Consider the following 17,470-nt stretch of genomic DNA (forward strand, 5'->3'; position numbering starts at 1 on the left):
TGTGGGTCGCTATGGTCACCGGCTGGAGCGAGGGCTGCCAGGCAGGACCGGAGGAGAAGGAGGTGTTGCTTGCTGGTGGCTGTGGGTAGTAAGAGTGGTCACCACGAGGTGTGGGTCGCTATGGTCGCTAGCTGGAGCGAGGGCCGCCAGGCAGGAGTAGAGGAGGAGGTGTTGCTTGAAGACTGGCTGCAGGTAGAAAGAGGTAGGTCACTACGAGGTGAGATCTTATACAGCAGAGGTAGGCGTGGCTTAATAGTTGACCTCCGTCGTGTAAGGCGGCGCTGGTTGACCTAGACCACGAGGCATACACCAGGGAATTCGTGGGGTCGGCTACTCAGCGACAAAAGCGTCTGTAGTGGAATAATCCGCTACAAGGTAACACCATTATTCATCTACAGTAAGAGTATTTGTTTCTTAACATATATCTGTCCGTTAGCTCAGTGGTAGAGCGTCAGTAATTCTGATAATTATCACACACTGAAGGTCACAGGTTCGAGTACTGTACGGGCTGCAAGCTTTTGTTTTATAGCGTGGGGTTTCGGGATATTGGTTCTCACTCAGGATGGGATGGAGAAAGGAAACTCTCAATGTGCTCTCTGTATGCATGTTGTATTGGATGTACAATGCAGCTTGGTGCTGGGAAGGCAGCATGGTTACAAGCGTTGAGTAGAGAGAGCTGGTTGGTGAGGGTGCTCAGAGGAGGACCAGCTTATGGGTCGCCATGGTCGCCGGCAGGAGCGAGGACCGCCAGGCAGGAGGAGGAGGAGTTCCTTGCTGGTTGGTGTAGGTAGAAAGAGGTACGTTACCACGAGGTGTGATCTTATATAGCGGAGGTATGCGTGGCTTAATAGTTGACCTCCGTCATGTATGGCGGCGGCGCTGGTTGACCTAGACCACAAGGCATACACTGGGGAATTCGCGGGTTCGGCTATTCAACGACAAAAGCGTTTGTAGGGGAGGAATCCACTACAATACTCCCCCTTTCCTCCAGGCGGTGTAAGAGACTTGTTGTCTGCCGGGTTGCATGGCACATGTGAGGCAGAACGGCGAGGGCGTGGATGAGCCGGCCGCTAGGGGAGACAACTGTCTAGACACACGAGATCTGTGGGAGAAGAGAGGGAGAAAAAGGGTGTGTGGGTCTGGGTCAGAAGGTCCATGACAGCAGCAGGGTGCATGACAGCAGCAGGGTCCACGACAGCAGCAGGGTCCACGACAGTAGCAGGGAGTGCCTGAGGGAAAAAAAACGGTGTGTGGGGGCGATGAATGTTATGCTTCCCTCGTGGCAGGTACACAATCCTCAGATGCGCCTGCTGGGGTCGGTAGGACGTGGTGCTTGGGGCAGGAAGAGGAGCTGGTGTCTGCTTAGAGAAGCAGTGCTGCTCTAGGGTGTCTAACCAGTGGTGTAGAGACAGTAGCTGTAGAGGCGATGAGAGCTGCCTCTGTGTGGATAAGCCAGTCTTCCATGTTGCTTGAAGACTGGGAGAGTGATCGGATTCTCCTCCATCCTGTGTGAGTGTGAATCTCCGGGGGTCACCATTTGTGGGGTATGGGATATTGTTTCACACTCAGGATGGGATAGAGAAAGGAAACTCACAATGTGCTCTCTGTATACATGTTGCATTGGATCTACAATGCAGCTTGGTGCTGGGAAGGCAGCATGGTTACAAGCGTTGAGTAGAGAGAGCTGGTTGGTGATGGTGCTCAGAGGAGGACCAGCTTGTGGGTTGCTATGGTCGCCGGCTGGAGCGAGGGCTGCCAGGCAGGAGCGGAGGAGAAGGTGTTGCTTGCTGGTGGCTGTGGGTAGTAAGAGTGGTCACCACGAGGTGTGGGTCACTATGGTCGCCGTCTGGAGCGAGGGCTGCCAGGCAGGAGCGGAGGAGGAGGTGTTGCTTGCTGGTGGCTGTGGGTAGTAAGAGTGGTCACCACGAGGTGTGGGTCGCCATGGTCGCCGGCTGGAGCGAGGGCCGCCAGGCAGGAGTGGAGGAGGAGGTGTTGCTTGAAGACTGGCTGCAGGTAGAAAGAGGTAGGTCACTACGAGGTGAGATCTTATACAGCAGAGGTAGGCGTGGCTTAATAGTTGACCTCCGTCGTGTAAGGCGGCGCTGGTTGACCTAGACCACGAGGCATACACCAGGGAATTCGTGGGGTCGGCTACTCAGCGACAAAAGCGTCTGTAGTGGAATAATCCGCTACAAGGTAACACCATTATTCATCTACAGTAAGAGTATTTGTTTCTTAACATATATCTGTCCGTTAGCTCAGTGGTAGAGCGTCAGTAATTCTGATAATTATCACACACTGAAGGTCACAGGTTCGAGTCCTGTACGGGCTGCAAGCTTTTGTTTTATAGTGTGGGGTTTCGGGATATTGGTTCTCACTCAGGATGGGATGGAGAAAGGAAACTCTCAATGTGCTCTCTGTATGCATGTTGTATTGGATGTACAATGCAGCTTGGTGCTGGGAAGGCACCATGGTTACAAGCGTTGAGTAGAGAGAGCTGGTTGGTGAGGGTGCTCAGAGGAGGACCAGCTTATGGGTCGCCATGGTCGCCGGCAGGAGCGAGGACCGCCAGGCAGGAGGAGGAGGAGTTCCTTGCTGGTTGGTGTAGGTAGAAAGAGGTACGTCACCACGAGGTGTGATCTTATATAGTGGAGGTATGCGTGGCTTAATAGTTGACCTCCGTCATGTATGGCGGCGGCGCTGGTTGACCTAGACCACAAGGCATACACTGGGGAATTCGTGGGTTCGGCTACTCAACGACAAAAGCGTTTGTAGGGGAGGAATCCACTACAATACTCCCCCTTTCCTTCATGCGGTGTAAGAGACTTGTTGTCTGCCGGGTTGCATGGCACATGTGAGGCAGAACGGCGAGGGCGTGGATGAGCCGGCCGCTATGGGAGACACTGTCTAGACACAAGAGATCTGTGGGAGAAGAGAGGGAGAAAAAGGGTGTGTGGGTCTGGGTCAGAAGGTCCATGACAGCAGCAGGGTGCATGACAGCAGCAGGGTCCACAACAGCAGCAGGGTCAACGACAGTAGCAGGGAGTGCTTGAGGGAAAAAATAAACGGTGTGTGGGGACGATGAATGTTATGCTTCCCTCGTGGCAGGTACACAATCCTCAGATGCGCCTGATGGGGTCGGTAGGACGTGGTGCTTGGGGCAGGAAGAGGAGCTGGTGTCTGCTTAGAGAAGCAGTGTTGCTCTAGGGTGTCTAATCTGCGGTTTAGAGACAGTAGCTGTAGAGCCGATGAGAGCTGCTTCTGGGCGGATAAGCCAGTCTTCCATGTTGCTTGAAGACTGGGAGCATGATCTGTTTCTCCTCCATCCTGTGTGAGTGTGAATTTCCGGGGGTCACCATTTGTGGGGAACAGGTTGTTTGGTTCACACTTAGGATGGGATGGAGAAAGGAAACTCACAATGTGCTCTCTGTATACATGTTGTATTGGATGTACAATGCAGCTTGGTGCTGGGAAGTGGCAGCGTGGTTACAAGCGTGATGTAGAGAGAGCTGGTTGGTGAGGGTGCTCAGAGGAGGACCAGCTTGTGGGTCGCTATGCTCGCCAGCGGGAGCGAGGGCCGCCAGGCAAGAGTGGAGGAGGTGGTGTTGCTTAAGGTGGCTGTGGTAAGAGTGGCTACCACGAGGTGTGGGTCACTATGGTCGCCGTCTGGGAGCGAGGGCTACAGGCAGGAGCGGAGGAGGAGGTGTTGCTTGCTGGTGGCTGTAGGTAGTAAGAGGTGGTCACTACGAGGTGTGGGTCGTTATGGTCGCTGGCTGGAGCTGAGGCCGCCAGGCAGGAGAGTGGGAGAGGAGGTGTTGCTTGAAGACTGGCTGCAGGTAGAAAGAGGTAGGTCACTTCGAGGTGAGATGTTATACAGCAGAGGTAGGCGTGGCTTAATAGTTGACCTCCGTCATGTAAGGCGGCGCTCGTTGACCTAGACCACGAGGCATACACCAGGGAATTCGCGGGGTCGGCTACTCAGCGACAAAAGCGTTTGTAGTGGTAGAATCCGCTACAAGGTAACACCTTTATTCATCTACAGTAAGAGTATTTGTTTCTTAACATATATCTGTCCGTTAGCTCAGTGGTAGAGCGTCAGTAATTCTGATAATTATATCACACACTGAAGGTCGCAGGTTCGAGTCCTGTACGGGCTGCAAGCTTTTGTTTTTATAGTGTGGGGTTTCGGGATATTGGTTCTCACTCAGGATGGGATGGAGAAAGGAAACTCACAATGTGCTCTCTGTATGCATGTTGTATTGGATGTACAATGCAGCTTGGTGCTGGGAAGGCAGCATGGTTACAAGCGTTGAGTAGACAGAGCTGGTTGGTGAGGGTGCTCAGAGGAGCACCAGCTTATGGGTCGCCATGGTCGCCGGCAGGAGCGAGGACCGCCAGGCAGGAGGAGGAGGTGTTGCTTGCTGGTTGGTGTAGGTAGAAAGAGGTACGTCACCACGAGGTGTGACCTTATATAGCGGAGGTATGCGTGGCTTAATAGTTGACCTCCGTCATGTATGGCGGCGGCGCTGGTTGACCTAGACCACAAGGCATACACTGGGGAATTCGCGGGTTCGGCTACTCAACGACAAAAGCGTTTGAAGGGGAGGAATGCACTAGAATACTCCCCCTTTCCTCCAGGCGGTGTAAGAGACTTGTTGTCTGCCGTATTGCATGGCACATGTGAGGCAGAACGGCGAGGGCGTGGATGAGCCGGCCGCTAGGGGAGACAACTGTCTAGACACACGAGATCTGTGGGAGAAGAGAGGGAGAAAAAGGGTGTGTGGGTCTGGGTCAGAAGGTCCATGACAGCAGCAGGGTGCATGACAGCAGCAGGGTCCACCACAGCAGCAGGGTCCACGACAGTAGCAGGGAGTGCCTGAGGGAAAAAAAACGGTGTGTGGGGGCGATGAATGTTATGCTTCCCTCGTGGCAGGTACACAATCCTCAGATGCGCCTGCTGGGGTCGGTAGGACGTGGTGCTTGGGGCAGGAAGAGGAGCTGGTGTCTGCTTAGAGAAGCAGTGCTGCTCTAGGGTGTCTAACCTGTGGTGTAGAGACAGTAGCTGTAGAGGCGATGAGAGCTGCCTCTGTGTGGATAAGCCAGTCTTCCATGTTGCTTGAAGACTGGGAGAGTGATCGGTTTCTCCTCCATCCTGTGTGAGTGTGAATCTCCGGGGGTCACCATTTGTGGGGTATGGGATATTGTTTCACACTCAGGATGGGATAGAGAAAGGAAACTCACAATGTGCTCTCTGTATACATGTTGCATTGGATGTACAATGCAGCTTTGTGCTGGGAAGGCAGCATGGTTACAAGCGTTAAGTAGAGAGAGCTGCTTGGTGAGGGTGCTCAGAGGAGGACCAGCTTGTGGGTCGCAATGGTCGCCGGCGGGAGCGAGGGCTGCCAGGCAGGAGCGGAGGAGAAGGAGGTGTTGCTTGCTGGTGGCTGTGGGTAGTAAGAGTTGTCACCACGAGGTGTGGGTCGCTATGGTCGCCGGCTTTTAGCGAGGGCTGCCAGGCAGGAGCGGAGGAAGAGGTGTTGCTTGCTGGTGGCTGTGGGTAGTAAGAGTGGTCACCACGAGGTGTGGGTCGCCATGGTCGCCGGCTGGAGCGAGGGCCGCCAGGCAGGAGCGGAGGAGGAGGTGTTGCTTGAAGACTGGCTGCAGGTAGAAAGAGGTAGGTCACAACGAGGTGAGATCATATACAGCAGAGGTAGGCGTGGCTTAATAGTTGACCTCCGTCATGTAAGGCGGCGCTGGTTGACCTAGACCACGAGGCATACACCAGGGAATTCGTGGGGTCGGCTACTCAGCGACAAAAGCGTTTGTAGGGGAAGAATCCGCTACAAGGTAACACCATTATTCATCTACAGTAAGAGTATTTGTTTCTTAACATATATCTGTCCGTTAGCTCAATGGTAGAGCGTCAGTAATTCTGATAATTATCACACACTGAAGGTCGCAGGTTCGAGTCCTGTACGGGCTGCAAGCTTTTGTTTTTATAGTGTGTGGTTTCGGGATATTGGTTCTCACTCAGCATAGGATGGAGAAAGGAAACTCACAATGTGCTCTCTGTATACATGTTGTATTGGATGTACAATGCAGCTTGGTGCTGGGAAGGCAGCATGGTTACAAGCGTTGAGTAGAGAGAGCTGCTTGGTGAGGGTGCTCAGAGGAGGACAAATTAACCATTAAATTCACTTTCTATCACCGTATTAATACTCCAACAACTACTAAGTTTTATTTATGTTATATATCTGATGTAATGTGATAAATAAATGTCTTGCCGATGCCTCAGGCTGATATTTTCAGGGTTGTCAGGTCGGCGTATACTTCAACCTTCCTCCATCTCGTTTCTCTGTCTACTGGCTCAGCTGAGTCAGCTGGTGTCTCAGAATCACCAGACGAGAAACTCTCCTCTGTCCCCCCAACTTGATGAAGGTTTAGTGACGCTATTAACACATAGGTGGCGTTTACCTCCATTATCTTCTCATATTACACTGGTCTACAAAAAAAAATATTGTTTTTTCTGGCATGAAACCTTTTAACTGTTTTTTTACTAACTTTAAGGTGCTGAATCCAAATCTGATCTCAGATTTGCTCCATCACGTAACGTGCCAGAATTTACTGAGCTACCAGAGATTGAGGATATAGACCGGAATTCACCTGTTTCTACTGATGAAGATGAAGAGACTGATCTTTTCAAGCCATCTGGTGAAGATTGTGAAAAGCCAACGTTGTTTACTCAGTCAGAATTGAATGATCTGGTCAGAGATCTAAATTTGCCAAAACAGTCTGCTGAAGTGTTAGCTTCCAGGCTTCAAGAGAAACGACTCTTAAAACCTGGCACGAGTGTCTCCTTTTATCGCAACAGAGAAGAGCAACTGCGGAAGTACTTTCATTCATATGACCAGAGATCCACACTTCCTTGCAACAATGACTGAGGCACAGGCAAGAACTTGGAATGCTTTCTCTAATGTGGTGCGGAACTTCTTAGGGAACAAGAAAGCGGACAACTATCAAGAAATTGTGGAAGAGCTGCTCTTGAGTTTACAAGCACTTGGATGCAGAATGAGTATCAAGGTTCACTACTTACACAGTCACCTGGACTAGTTTCCAGAAAATCTGGGAGAAGTGAGCGAGGAGCAAGGGGAGCGCTTTCATCAAGACATTAAAGTAATGGAAGAACGTTACCAAGGTCGATGGGACTCGAACATGATGGCGGACTACTGCTGGAGTTTGATGAGAGACATTCCAGAAGCTGTACATAAGAGATCGGCCAAAAAGAGGAAGTTTATGTAACTGTAACTTGATCTTAATACTTGCACTATTTCTACCGCACATTAATTGTTTTTTTTCACCCTTCAATGTTACATTTAAATATTATATGTGCATTAACTTTCCAATTTGATATTAAAAATTTTTGGTTATAGAAAAATACAAATTATAATGCTGAAAAAATTTATGTATACATGTTTAAACCGTCAATTTTGATCCAAAAGTTTACGTTTCCCAGCAAAAGTGCAATATGGTATATCTCAAAAACCTGATGTGATAGACAAAAACCAAAGTCATATTTGGATTCTGCACCCCAAATTTACTTAAAATCCGTTTAAAAACCTTGTGCCAGAAAAATTGTGTTGACCGGTGTTATCTTTTTACTTTTTACGTTTAAAATTTAAAACCGTCATTTTAATTTTCATTTATTACCATCTAAGTAAAGCTATATTAGCATTTAATAGAGTTTTTGAAAAGAAAATGAGCTTTTCGTGTGAAATAACTGAAAAACGTAGGAAATTCAGGATTTTAACAAGAAAGAAAATGTAACTTCGTTCTTGGGGAACTTAAGAAAATTATAGGTCTTGGAGGAACTAAAGCAAATTATAGATCTATTATATAACTACAAATTTTGAAGTATTCTCACTATATCCACAAACAATACTGTACATTAATAAAGCCTATATGTTGGTAGTACTTAAATACTGCCTAGTTTACGTAAATGGTATAAAACTTACATTTAGATTCTGCGTGTTAAGTTGAAGCACTTTATTATTTATTTTCTCTTACTAGTACTTGTCACGATGTTGTCAAATAAAGCTTCCGAGAATCTATGGTTTGCTTGAAAGGACAAAGACCGTTGCTTACACTGTTAAAGAGGCCAGTGAATTCAATCGTAGATTTAGTAATGCATAGAAAGAACCCAGGCAGACATTTGTTGAATACGTTTATTTTATTTCGAAGTTTAAATATTTTTGAAAATTTAATGACCTTATGAGTGAACATTACTTAGAGATTCAGATGTGTATTTATGTGAAAGTGACTAATTTAGAGAAACCTCCAATTTTGATATTTATTTTTTATTCATAATCTTTCAAATAAAAGTCAATTGTGATCTGGCTTTTGAAGTTTTGATAAATATAGCATGAATTCTATTGCTTTCTACGGGCGGACACACTACCGTAAAGCTGTTAATGGTTGTTACGCCTGTTTAAATCCTGGTAAAACCACATTCATTAATCTCTATGGTGAAAAATTAACAAGGTATAAATAGAAAAATAGTAAAATTAGCAATAGCAAGGCGACAGTCAAGACATAGTGAAGTTTTATAGAAAAGTACTAGAAAAATTAAATGTCTTAAACACTTGCGATACGGTGGTTAGCCTAGTTAAGATTTTCCCGCCTAAATCCGTCATGTCTCCCTTTTGTGTGTTGGGAATTTGTACACTATAAATAAATATACAGTTAATTAAAAATTTCTCGATGTTCTAATTTCCTCAATATAACTGCATACGGCTTCAAAATTTTCCCGGGGGAATGACAGGCTTGGAGCTCCCAGATGTTTAGGCTCGCTTCACTCGCCACCCCACCCTCTTGGGTAGTTATAATGAGGGGGGGGGGCCTCCACAAAGAGGCTTCCCTTGGGCCTCTACAGGTCTAAATCCGGCACTGTTGGTCATGTGATATGGATAGTTAAGGACGAACCCGGCTTTAGTGGGGTAGATTCGGTATAGTTCCTACTGATATTTTTGGGAGTTTAGATCTAAAATATACGTACTTGTACATTAAACCCTATAACACTTAAAGTCCCATTTCTTGCCACTAATCTATTGGGTGGATCTATAGTAAAGACCAACCACGGCTATAGACTAACCGTGCGTTTTCTGGGGCTGTTTGGAAAATTTAAAGAGTTACAATATTTGACATTTCCTTCTCAAATGGCCTGTTGGTTAATGTTCAGGCTTGGATATCAACTTGTACCATCTTAAGGGTTTCTTTATATATCATTGACAAAGATAGCCACTATGCACATTCTATTAACACCTAAGGATATTAAATAACTTGTATTTATGTTATTACTGGATGAACAAACAAGTACTAAGCCATCACGGCTGTGAAAATAGCTGGTGTATTCGCATAGGTAACACGCACTGCTTCTGTTGGTATTAATATTTAGAGCAACCTGCTAACACAAGAAACGTATACCAGCACATCCGCTGTGAGTATACATATTGGCTTACTCGCATCCTGTAACACTCTTATACTGGTAATAGTATATTTATGGTTTCCATTCTCAACCTAGGATAATTCTCAATAATTATCATATATTTAAAGAATAATCCTTGGGTCCAGTCAAGATGAGGGTACACCAAGCTCGCAGCCACCCAGTACAGTACTCCCTTTTGGCGCGCCTTGTACTCGGTTTTATCTGGTTGTCTGCGCGACGTCCGGCAATCTCGATAGCTGCAAGTTACACAGGTTCTTGAGAGACGAGGGGGAGATGCATCACAAAGTGCAAATACAAAATATCGATGTCAGGAAACTCCTGGCTTTCACCACCGACGATGTCTAGTTACTTTATTTTATCACTTGGCACATAAGGCTTGTTTAAACTGTTAAAACATGAACACGCATATATTATATAAAGTTCAAACGGTTTAAATTCACTTAATATGGCGATAAGCTTCAGAGAAAGTGTCTGCTTGATGTCTTTAGTGAAGATCGAAAGGAATACATAGGATTTGGGTGGGGGGGGTGGGGGGGGGGCAGGGGGATAGATGTAGAGTTTACAAAGAATCTGGGCTCGACCAGATCGCTGCATTTAGTTTTTTTTTTCATTTGTTTTATCTTTGGGTCGTCAAACCTTTGTTTATAAAATTTGTTTTCGTTTTACCTGCTTTAACCAGTCCCTTTGACTGCTTGTCCCTCGTACTCTCATTATGTACGATGCATATGACCACTCCTGCACGTCAAAGGTACATGCATTTATACATAATCCTTTAAATCAATTGTTGTACATTTGGCTATGAAAACCAGTGTAATGGGTCTGATTGATTAAGCTCTTAAGGTTATTGTTTACAATCTAATCGGTGTTCGAGCTTGCAGTGTAAGACGTCAAACCCACAAGCTGGTAACATCATCATCTACAACACCAAAAAAAAGGAACAACGGGCTACTGAGATTTCACCGTTAGATTTTAGTACGATAAGAAGACCACAGTTTTCTTTCAGAAGATTAATTTCACTCACCTTTGTGAAGCAAAACTTACGTGACAATTTTACTAAAAGTAAATAAAGTTGAAGCTTTAAACATCCCTTACAATGAGTCTTGAATGTTTCATCTGTATGCAGACATATCTAACTTAGTGTAACACACTCATTCATAATTTCAAATCTACAAGATCGACATGAGACATTAAGAGTCTCTGAAGTACCCAAGAGAAAACAGAGGTGTCGGGTGTTACTGAAGCCGTGAGAAAACGGACGTTTCAACTCTGGAACTCAATAATGAAGTTTCAGCTACTTGTTTTATGGGCGATTGAACGTAACGTCAATCATTTGACTTTACATTAACAAACGTGTATGACTATGGTCAGTACAGTGTACTCGCCACTCATTTATATCCGACCCTATGGCAACTTACATACATCCGAATGTCCTGTCACGAATTTGTTGTGGCAAACCATACATTGGGCTATGAAAATCAGTGTCATGGGTCAGATTATTTTTTTAAGGCCATTGCTTACAATATAATCAGTGTTCGAGTTTGCAATACAATCATTAAATTGATGTCAAGCACACAGGCTGATTGTGGTCACGATTGTGGCGATAAGTTGACATGTTTCTTTCAAATGATTAATGACAATCTCAACAATAAAACCGACAATAATTTCAATACAGCCACCAGATTCTCGATTGGGAATTAAAACAATCTGACTTCAGTGGTGAATGTAACGCTAGTACGTTTCACAGGACGATATCAGGATTCTTCACTCTCCCTGGCAAATTCTATACCGAACTTACGTGACAATTTTACTAAAGGTAACTACAGCTGAAGCTTTCAACATTACTCACAATGGATTTTGAATGTTTCGGCTGTGAGCAGGTTTACATATCTTAGTGACTGATTCACAAGTTTAAATCTACAAAGATCAACATGAGATACGAGTCTCTGAAACACATTAGAGAAAACGATGTCTCGCATTGTCTCGGTATCACTGAAGCAGCGATGGTATGGATAGACGGGCTGGAGTTGGTGGTTGATTTATTTTAATTTTGTCACGTATAGTGACTACTTTATTGTGTACCCCATACTCATCTTGTGAGCGGTAGTACAGAGTGCAGGTCGCGAACGGCGTGTATAGCACACCCCAGTGATCAGGATATTATATTAGGGAGACAGTGCAGGTATACAATTTATATACGTAATGTGAACTTGTATTATGATTTTATTCTGAACAAATATCCATTAAGTATGTTGGGTAAAAAGACCATCAAAGTCTAAGTTAAAACTCCTCTTTTATTCACCATATTATGACGCCCCTGGTGGACACAAAAATCATATTCAATAAAACATTTGCAAACATCCGCCAAGTGGATGTTGTCAGCAGGATCAACCGCGAAGGACACCTTGTAATTATAGATATGCTTTTTGATATTCGTTTCCGGAAATGAACTTTTTTACCTCACCTAAACTAGGTTAGGTTAGGTCTGAATTTTGAAAATTTGGATACAGGTTCCAAACATGTAAACAGGAACTACTCTTCAAACCAGGGTAAGTGATTGTCTCAGTAGAGACTCCGGTGAAGTGCTGTTTGATCACCATAAAGACAAAAAATATATTGTCCTGACGGTACATGTTGTTTGGTTGCCTGGTTTATGCCTTCTTCTCAGGCATCACCTCAAGTAATATCTGGACGAAGCGATAGATTCTGTCTGAAAATAAACCAAAGATTATACTATATCAATGGTGAATATTGTTCGTGAGCATTATACATATTATTAGATTACTGTATTTCATAATGTACCGAGATGTGAAACATATGCTTGACTCGGTAGTCTAATATGGCTGTGAAGATAAAATACAAAATGTGCCACAATACGACAATGTGGATATTCTACGTTTATGTCATACACAGACTAATATCAAGTGTAAACAAACAACAGCAAGTATTACTGACGAATACAACACCAAATAATCTAAATCTGATATAAGGAGTTATGCGAAATCATCTGTTGCCAGTGACAGATGAGCTCTATTAGCACAACACAGTAAGAGTACTGTACTGCAGTTTCTACAGTTTTTAAAAATAGTGCAAATCACCTCAAGTCGACTCATGGTGTTTATAATAGACTGAATAATGTGGTACTGTAGTGTCCTGATGCAAGTGGTAATTTGTGTGTGCGTCGTAGAGTAAGTTTCAGTATAGACTCTTTGTGATACAGTACCTCAATAGGATAACTTAATATAATATACGACCAAGACGAAACAAATCAATCAATCGCCCTGCTATATTTCCCTTCATTCTTATGACACTGTAAAAAATAGGTCATGCTAAACTTCTGTAGTGTGTGTGAAGGTGTTAAACTGAACTATGAAATACAAACGTGGACCATTATCTGCACGTCTGGTACCCTCTGTGTGGGAGACTTTCACACGTATATACGGAAACGCTTTTTTGATATACAGTATTTTTCTAAGAGGTTTCATCAATTAATATTTTAAACAAAAAGGAAAAGTTAAACGCTAAAAAACAATCTTGCAAGGAATATGTTCGTCCACCCAGTAAGTAGTGACCACAGCTCCAGCATATGTATACAGTAATTGTACCATCGATTGCAATCATTGCAGTACACACATGAGTTCATGAGTTGTGAGTTCGAGTCCTGCACTAGATGTAGTTTTTTTGTGTGTGTGTGTGTGTGTTTTTTTTTTTTTCGCGGGGATTAGCCCACCTAGGTACAGGTCACCGACCCACATGGGACCCTTGGGGACGAAAAAAAAACACAGAAATGTAAAAAGTAATTAAACAAATCTAGAGTGAGAAACGATATATATATATATATATATATATATATATATATATATATATATATATATATATATATATATATATATATATATATATATATATATATATATATATATATATATATATATATACACGGGTTCACAAGACGATTTCGTTCCGTTAATCACCACACACCGCTTGAGGTCATGAAGAAAGTCTCCGATCCACTCTAGGACACTTCACCGAATCCCGTACCCTTTCATGGGTGTATAGTGTATACGCTCCCGTAATTCTTGGCAAAATACAGATATATATATTGTCAGTATCACCGTCCTGTTCCTGAATTTGAGTCCAAACATCCAGTACCTTGAGAAATTGTGCGTGCGAGGATGATGTCTATCTTCTAAACAATACTAAACTCGACGACGTGAAAGTGAATTTGGAAGAGTTCTGACTCCCTTCCTCCGGCTACTCCCTCTGGGCTCGTGGATTAATTCCCCGAGAAGGTACTGCTGACTGAGGTGGTTAACGTGAAATACAGTCGACAGATACCGAAAAACGTCTACACTCTACAGCCCATACAGGACTTACACTTGTGACCTCCAAAAACTGCTGGTGAATACTGCTAACGGTCTAATTAATTAATGTCATGCATACGCTTGTAGGTTTTATATTATCCGACAGTCGGATACATTTTGGTAAGTCATCTCTGTACAGCAAATGATACAAGAGAAAGGTTGCGGGATTATGACACAGGGAGCCGGTGAAGCACCGAGTCATGACATAGGAAGCTGGTAAGGCACCGAGTCATGGAGGGTTGATGTAAGACACTTCATGTAGAAGGATTACACTGTAGGGAGAGATACGCGGGTGAAGTCAACACTAAGCGGGGTAGGAACAGTGTGGGAGAGACCCATGATACTTCACGTTGGATTATTATCATAGATAAAAGAACTATAAACAGATGTGTCATCACGCATAACTCTGAAGATAACTGCAAGAGCAACTTTGAGTTAATCAAATACAGTACAGTACTTGCATACAACGAAAGCTGTACAGTATATAGTGTTTATTTTCACTAAAGATTTCAAAAGTATTCTTGCTTGAAAATACTAATGAAAAGTTTAATCTGAAGTACTATGATTGAAACTTACACCTAATTAATGTGCCGGGAAACACTTTTAATTTTTATGATGCGGCCATGAATGACTATTTTTTTTTATATGTTCTCCCCAATCGTATAGGCTTCCCAGGCAAACTCTCACGCCTAGAAAATCCTTTAGGCAGAGAATGTGAATTCACTCTCAAAAAATTTTAAGTAATAATCTAAGAATAAACACAAAAGCGTGCTGATAAATTGACAGCAGTCACCACGAGGGTACCTGTCAAAATTTATTTTTTAAAGTTTATTCGCATTAATTTTTAGTATTTCATTTTGTTATTTATGTCCAGGATTTTGTTTTGTCCGGTCAAAACTTGTTGTATCTCCTAGTAGCACAATGTCCGCAAGCACTGAAGGCAAATGCAATTGAAGCTTGCGTGGCGCTAAACCAACAGAAACGTTTGAAAATGCATCTCTATGGTTGATCTAACGCAAGCAACGACGATCAGTGGGATATTATGCTCAATTCCCCTCCTCGCCAGAAAACTATTAGAATACGGTACTGTATAGGAATAGTTAAAATGACCTAAGAGATGTAGGTCACTCATACCTCATTCTGTTCATGAACCAGACCACCACCACGTATTCTTCAGTGGGTTATTAAAACTGTCAATGTTGGCTCTATCACGAAGCTGACCGACTCCAGGTTTGGCACAAAAAAAAGTGTTAACATGGAGAGTATGAATATTATCCACATAATAGAGAAGACTGGATGCAGTTAAGTTTTATTGATTTATACCAACATTATCTAAAACCACATATAAGATATCAGCATTTACAGATTGGGGAAACATTGCTAAACACAACAGTGTCTGTGCACCTCTCCCCGAACCTTTACGTTAAAACACCTCTGTATAAAAAATTTAACCATGCACGACATACTCCGATTCAGAGATAGAAGTCATGTTCAGGTAATTAGTACAGGAAGCTCTTGATGTAATCTATGAGTTATAAAAGTAAATGAGTTTGTTTCGGTTTACAATTTATAGTCTTACTCCAAGAAAAATAATTAAAGACTCACGCGTTCTTACTGTTATCGAAGTTGCAGCCCGCAAGACTTGAACCTGTATCTCCAGCGTGTGACTACATTATAGTATTGTGACTCTTGTCACGGAGCTTGAACTAATACAGTAGATACTCATAATGGTATAGGCAATTACTCATACTAAAGCTACAACCATTACCCCGAATACGATCTGAAAACAGATGGCGCACAGAAATCTGCCCGTCGATAAAACCAGGAAGTTCAGAAACTTCTCGTTTACAAAATAAACGACGATGTTCATAAGGTTAGGAAAATAATATTAAATAATATGCGTTCCTAAAGTTGCTTCCTAGATCAGGGGATATGCATTTATCAGTTCAGCGTCATGCATGTAACAATAAATGCATGGATACAGTTGTCGTTTTATTTCTACTTTGTTTTCATCCCCGATGTGTTATAGTCTTCGAATTACTCTACATGAAGCAGACCAACCGTTAAGGTATGACAAATAATTATGCAAAAGGGAGAAGCTCAGCTGTTAAAACGTTTTTCAAATCAATAATAGCTCCTAATGACTGCCCAACGACCTCCTGTAGAAAGTATGACCTGGTAAGGTACAGTCTCGCCCAAGAGTTCGTTAACTTCCAGCCAGCTATTGCTGCACTGCTTGCTTCAGATGTTTGAAACTGTCTCAGTACCAACCAGAACATGAAACCCATACGAATGAATCTAAAGGTTCGAAGTAACAGACTCAAGTTCATACATCTGAAGCAGGCGCCAGGGAGTGCAGCAATAGCTGGCTGGGGGAGTTAACGAACTTTTGGGTGAGACTGTACTCGCACCAAACAGTATCGGTGCAGGGTGAGATCGACGACATCCGAAACGATACGTATACACTGATATGTCGGGAGGGATGGTAAGTGTATCCTCATAACCCCCCCCCTCCCCACTAGGTGTTGCCATATGGCTGACAATCAGTGTGTTTGTTTCCTCTTTTCGGATTGTTGCTTTGTGTCGACTGAATGATGAGCTAGGGTTCGGTCTCGGTGAACGTGGGTATAAAACAGAGGCAATATGAAGCAGTAGAGATCTACACATGCCAGACGACATGGAAACCTCAGAGGGAACACGAGGAGCTATTATTGCCCTTCATAACGAAGGGTTTGGCGTCACAGATATTAGCCGGCGGGTTGGTGTCCACAGGAACACCGCTGCACTATGGATTCGGCGATACCTCGAAACTGGTGCTACAGACGACAGGTCTCGGATCGGCCGTCCACGCTGCACCACCCCTCAGGACGACCAGGTTGAGTGGTTTATTTGGTAGCATAAATTAATGTGGCAATATTCACAAGTATCACAAATAATTTTGTTAACAGGGAGCTCCTCATATTTCATACTGTCTATTTGTCACTTCCCGACCTTATTTATAACGGTTTGTTTCACTTGACCAGGGTTATCAACATACGGCTGGAACAACTCGCCTTTCCCAATACCTATCGTCACTAGTCTCAAATTGTTCACACAACAGTATGCACCGATACTTTTCGTTGCGAGTGTACATACGTAAAAGTACCTGAGAAATTCGTATATAATTACCTGGTCTAGTCTTGTTCCAGGAACCAGGGCATAAGTTTTTGTTTAGTGATATAAAAACTTTGCGTTATAATTTGTTCGTTTCAGTTTTTATTATATCTTTCTTTGGACTATAGAAAAACCAAAAGCTTGCAGCCCGTACAGGACTCGAACCTGCGACCTTCAGTGTGTGATAATTATCAGAAATACTGACGCTCTACCACTGAGCTAACGGACAGATATATGTTAAGGAACAAATACTCTTACTGTAGATGAATAATGGTGTTACCTGTATAGATATGTACATACCAAGATATGTGAACACGCCTGACGCCAGGACTCTTGTTACCATTCATTGTACCATTTATTCACATGTCTGTATTACTACATATTATTATAGCATGTCTGATGTCTATGCTTATGTCTAATGCCTATGTTCATTTACTATGTCCCGATGTACTAG

At 43.5% G+C, this 17,470-nt stretch overlaps 1 protein-coding gene across 1 annotated transcript in view; it reads right to left on the reverse strand.

The window, feature by feature from the left end:
• Positions 1-12,048: 12,048 nt before the first annotated feature.
• LOC121866586 (Y+L amino acid transporter 2-like) overlaps positions 12,049-17,470 on the reverse strand; it is a 20,070-nt gene continuing 14,648 nt past the window's right edge. The window contains 1 exon segment of the mRNA XM_042366356.1: positions 12,049-12,209. Within this exon segment, the coding sequence (XP_042222290.1) occupies positions 12,151-12,209 (59 nt within the window). The 3' untranslated portion in view covers positions 12,049-12,150.

The sequence above is a fragment of the Homarus americanus genome, unplaced genomic scaffold, assembly GCF_018991925.1.
Source record: "Homarus americanus isolate GMGI-L3 unplaced genomic scaffold, GMGI_Hamer_2.0 scaffold16430, whole genome shotgun sequence".
NCBI lineage: Eukaryota > Metazoa > Arthropoda > Malacostraca > Decapoda > Nephropidae > Homarus > Homarus americanus.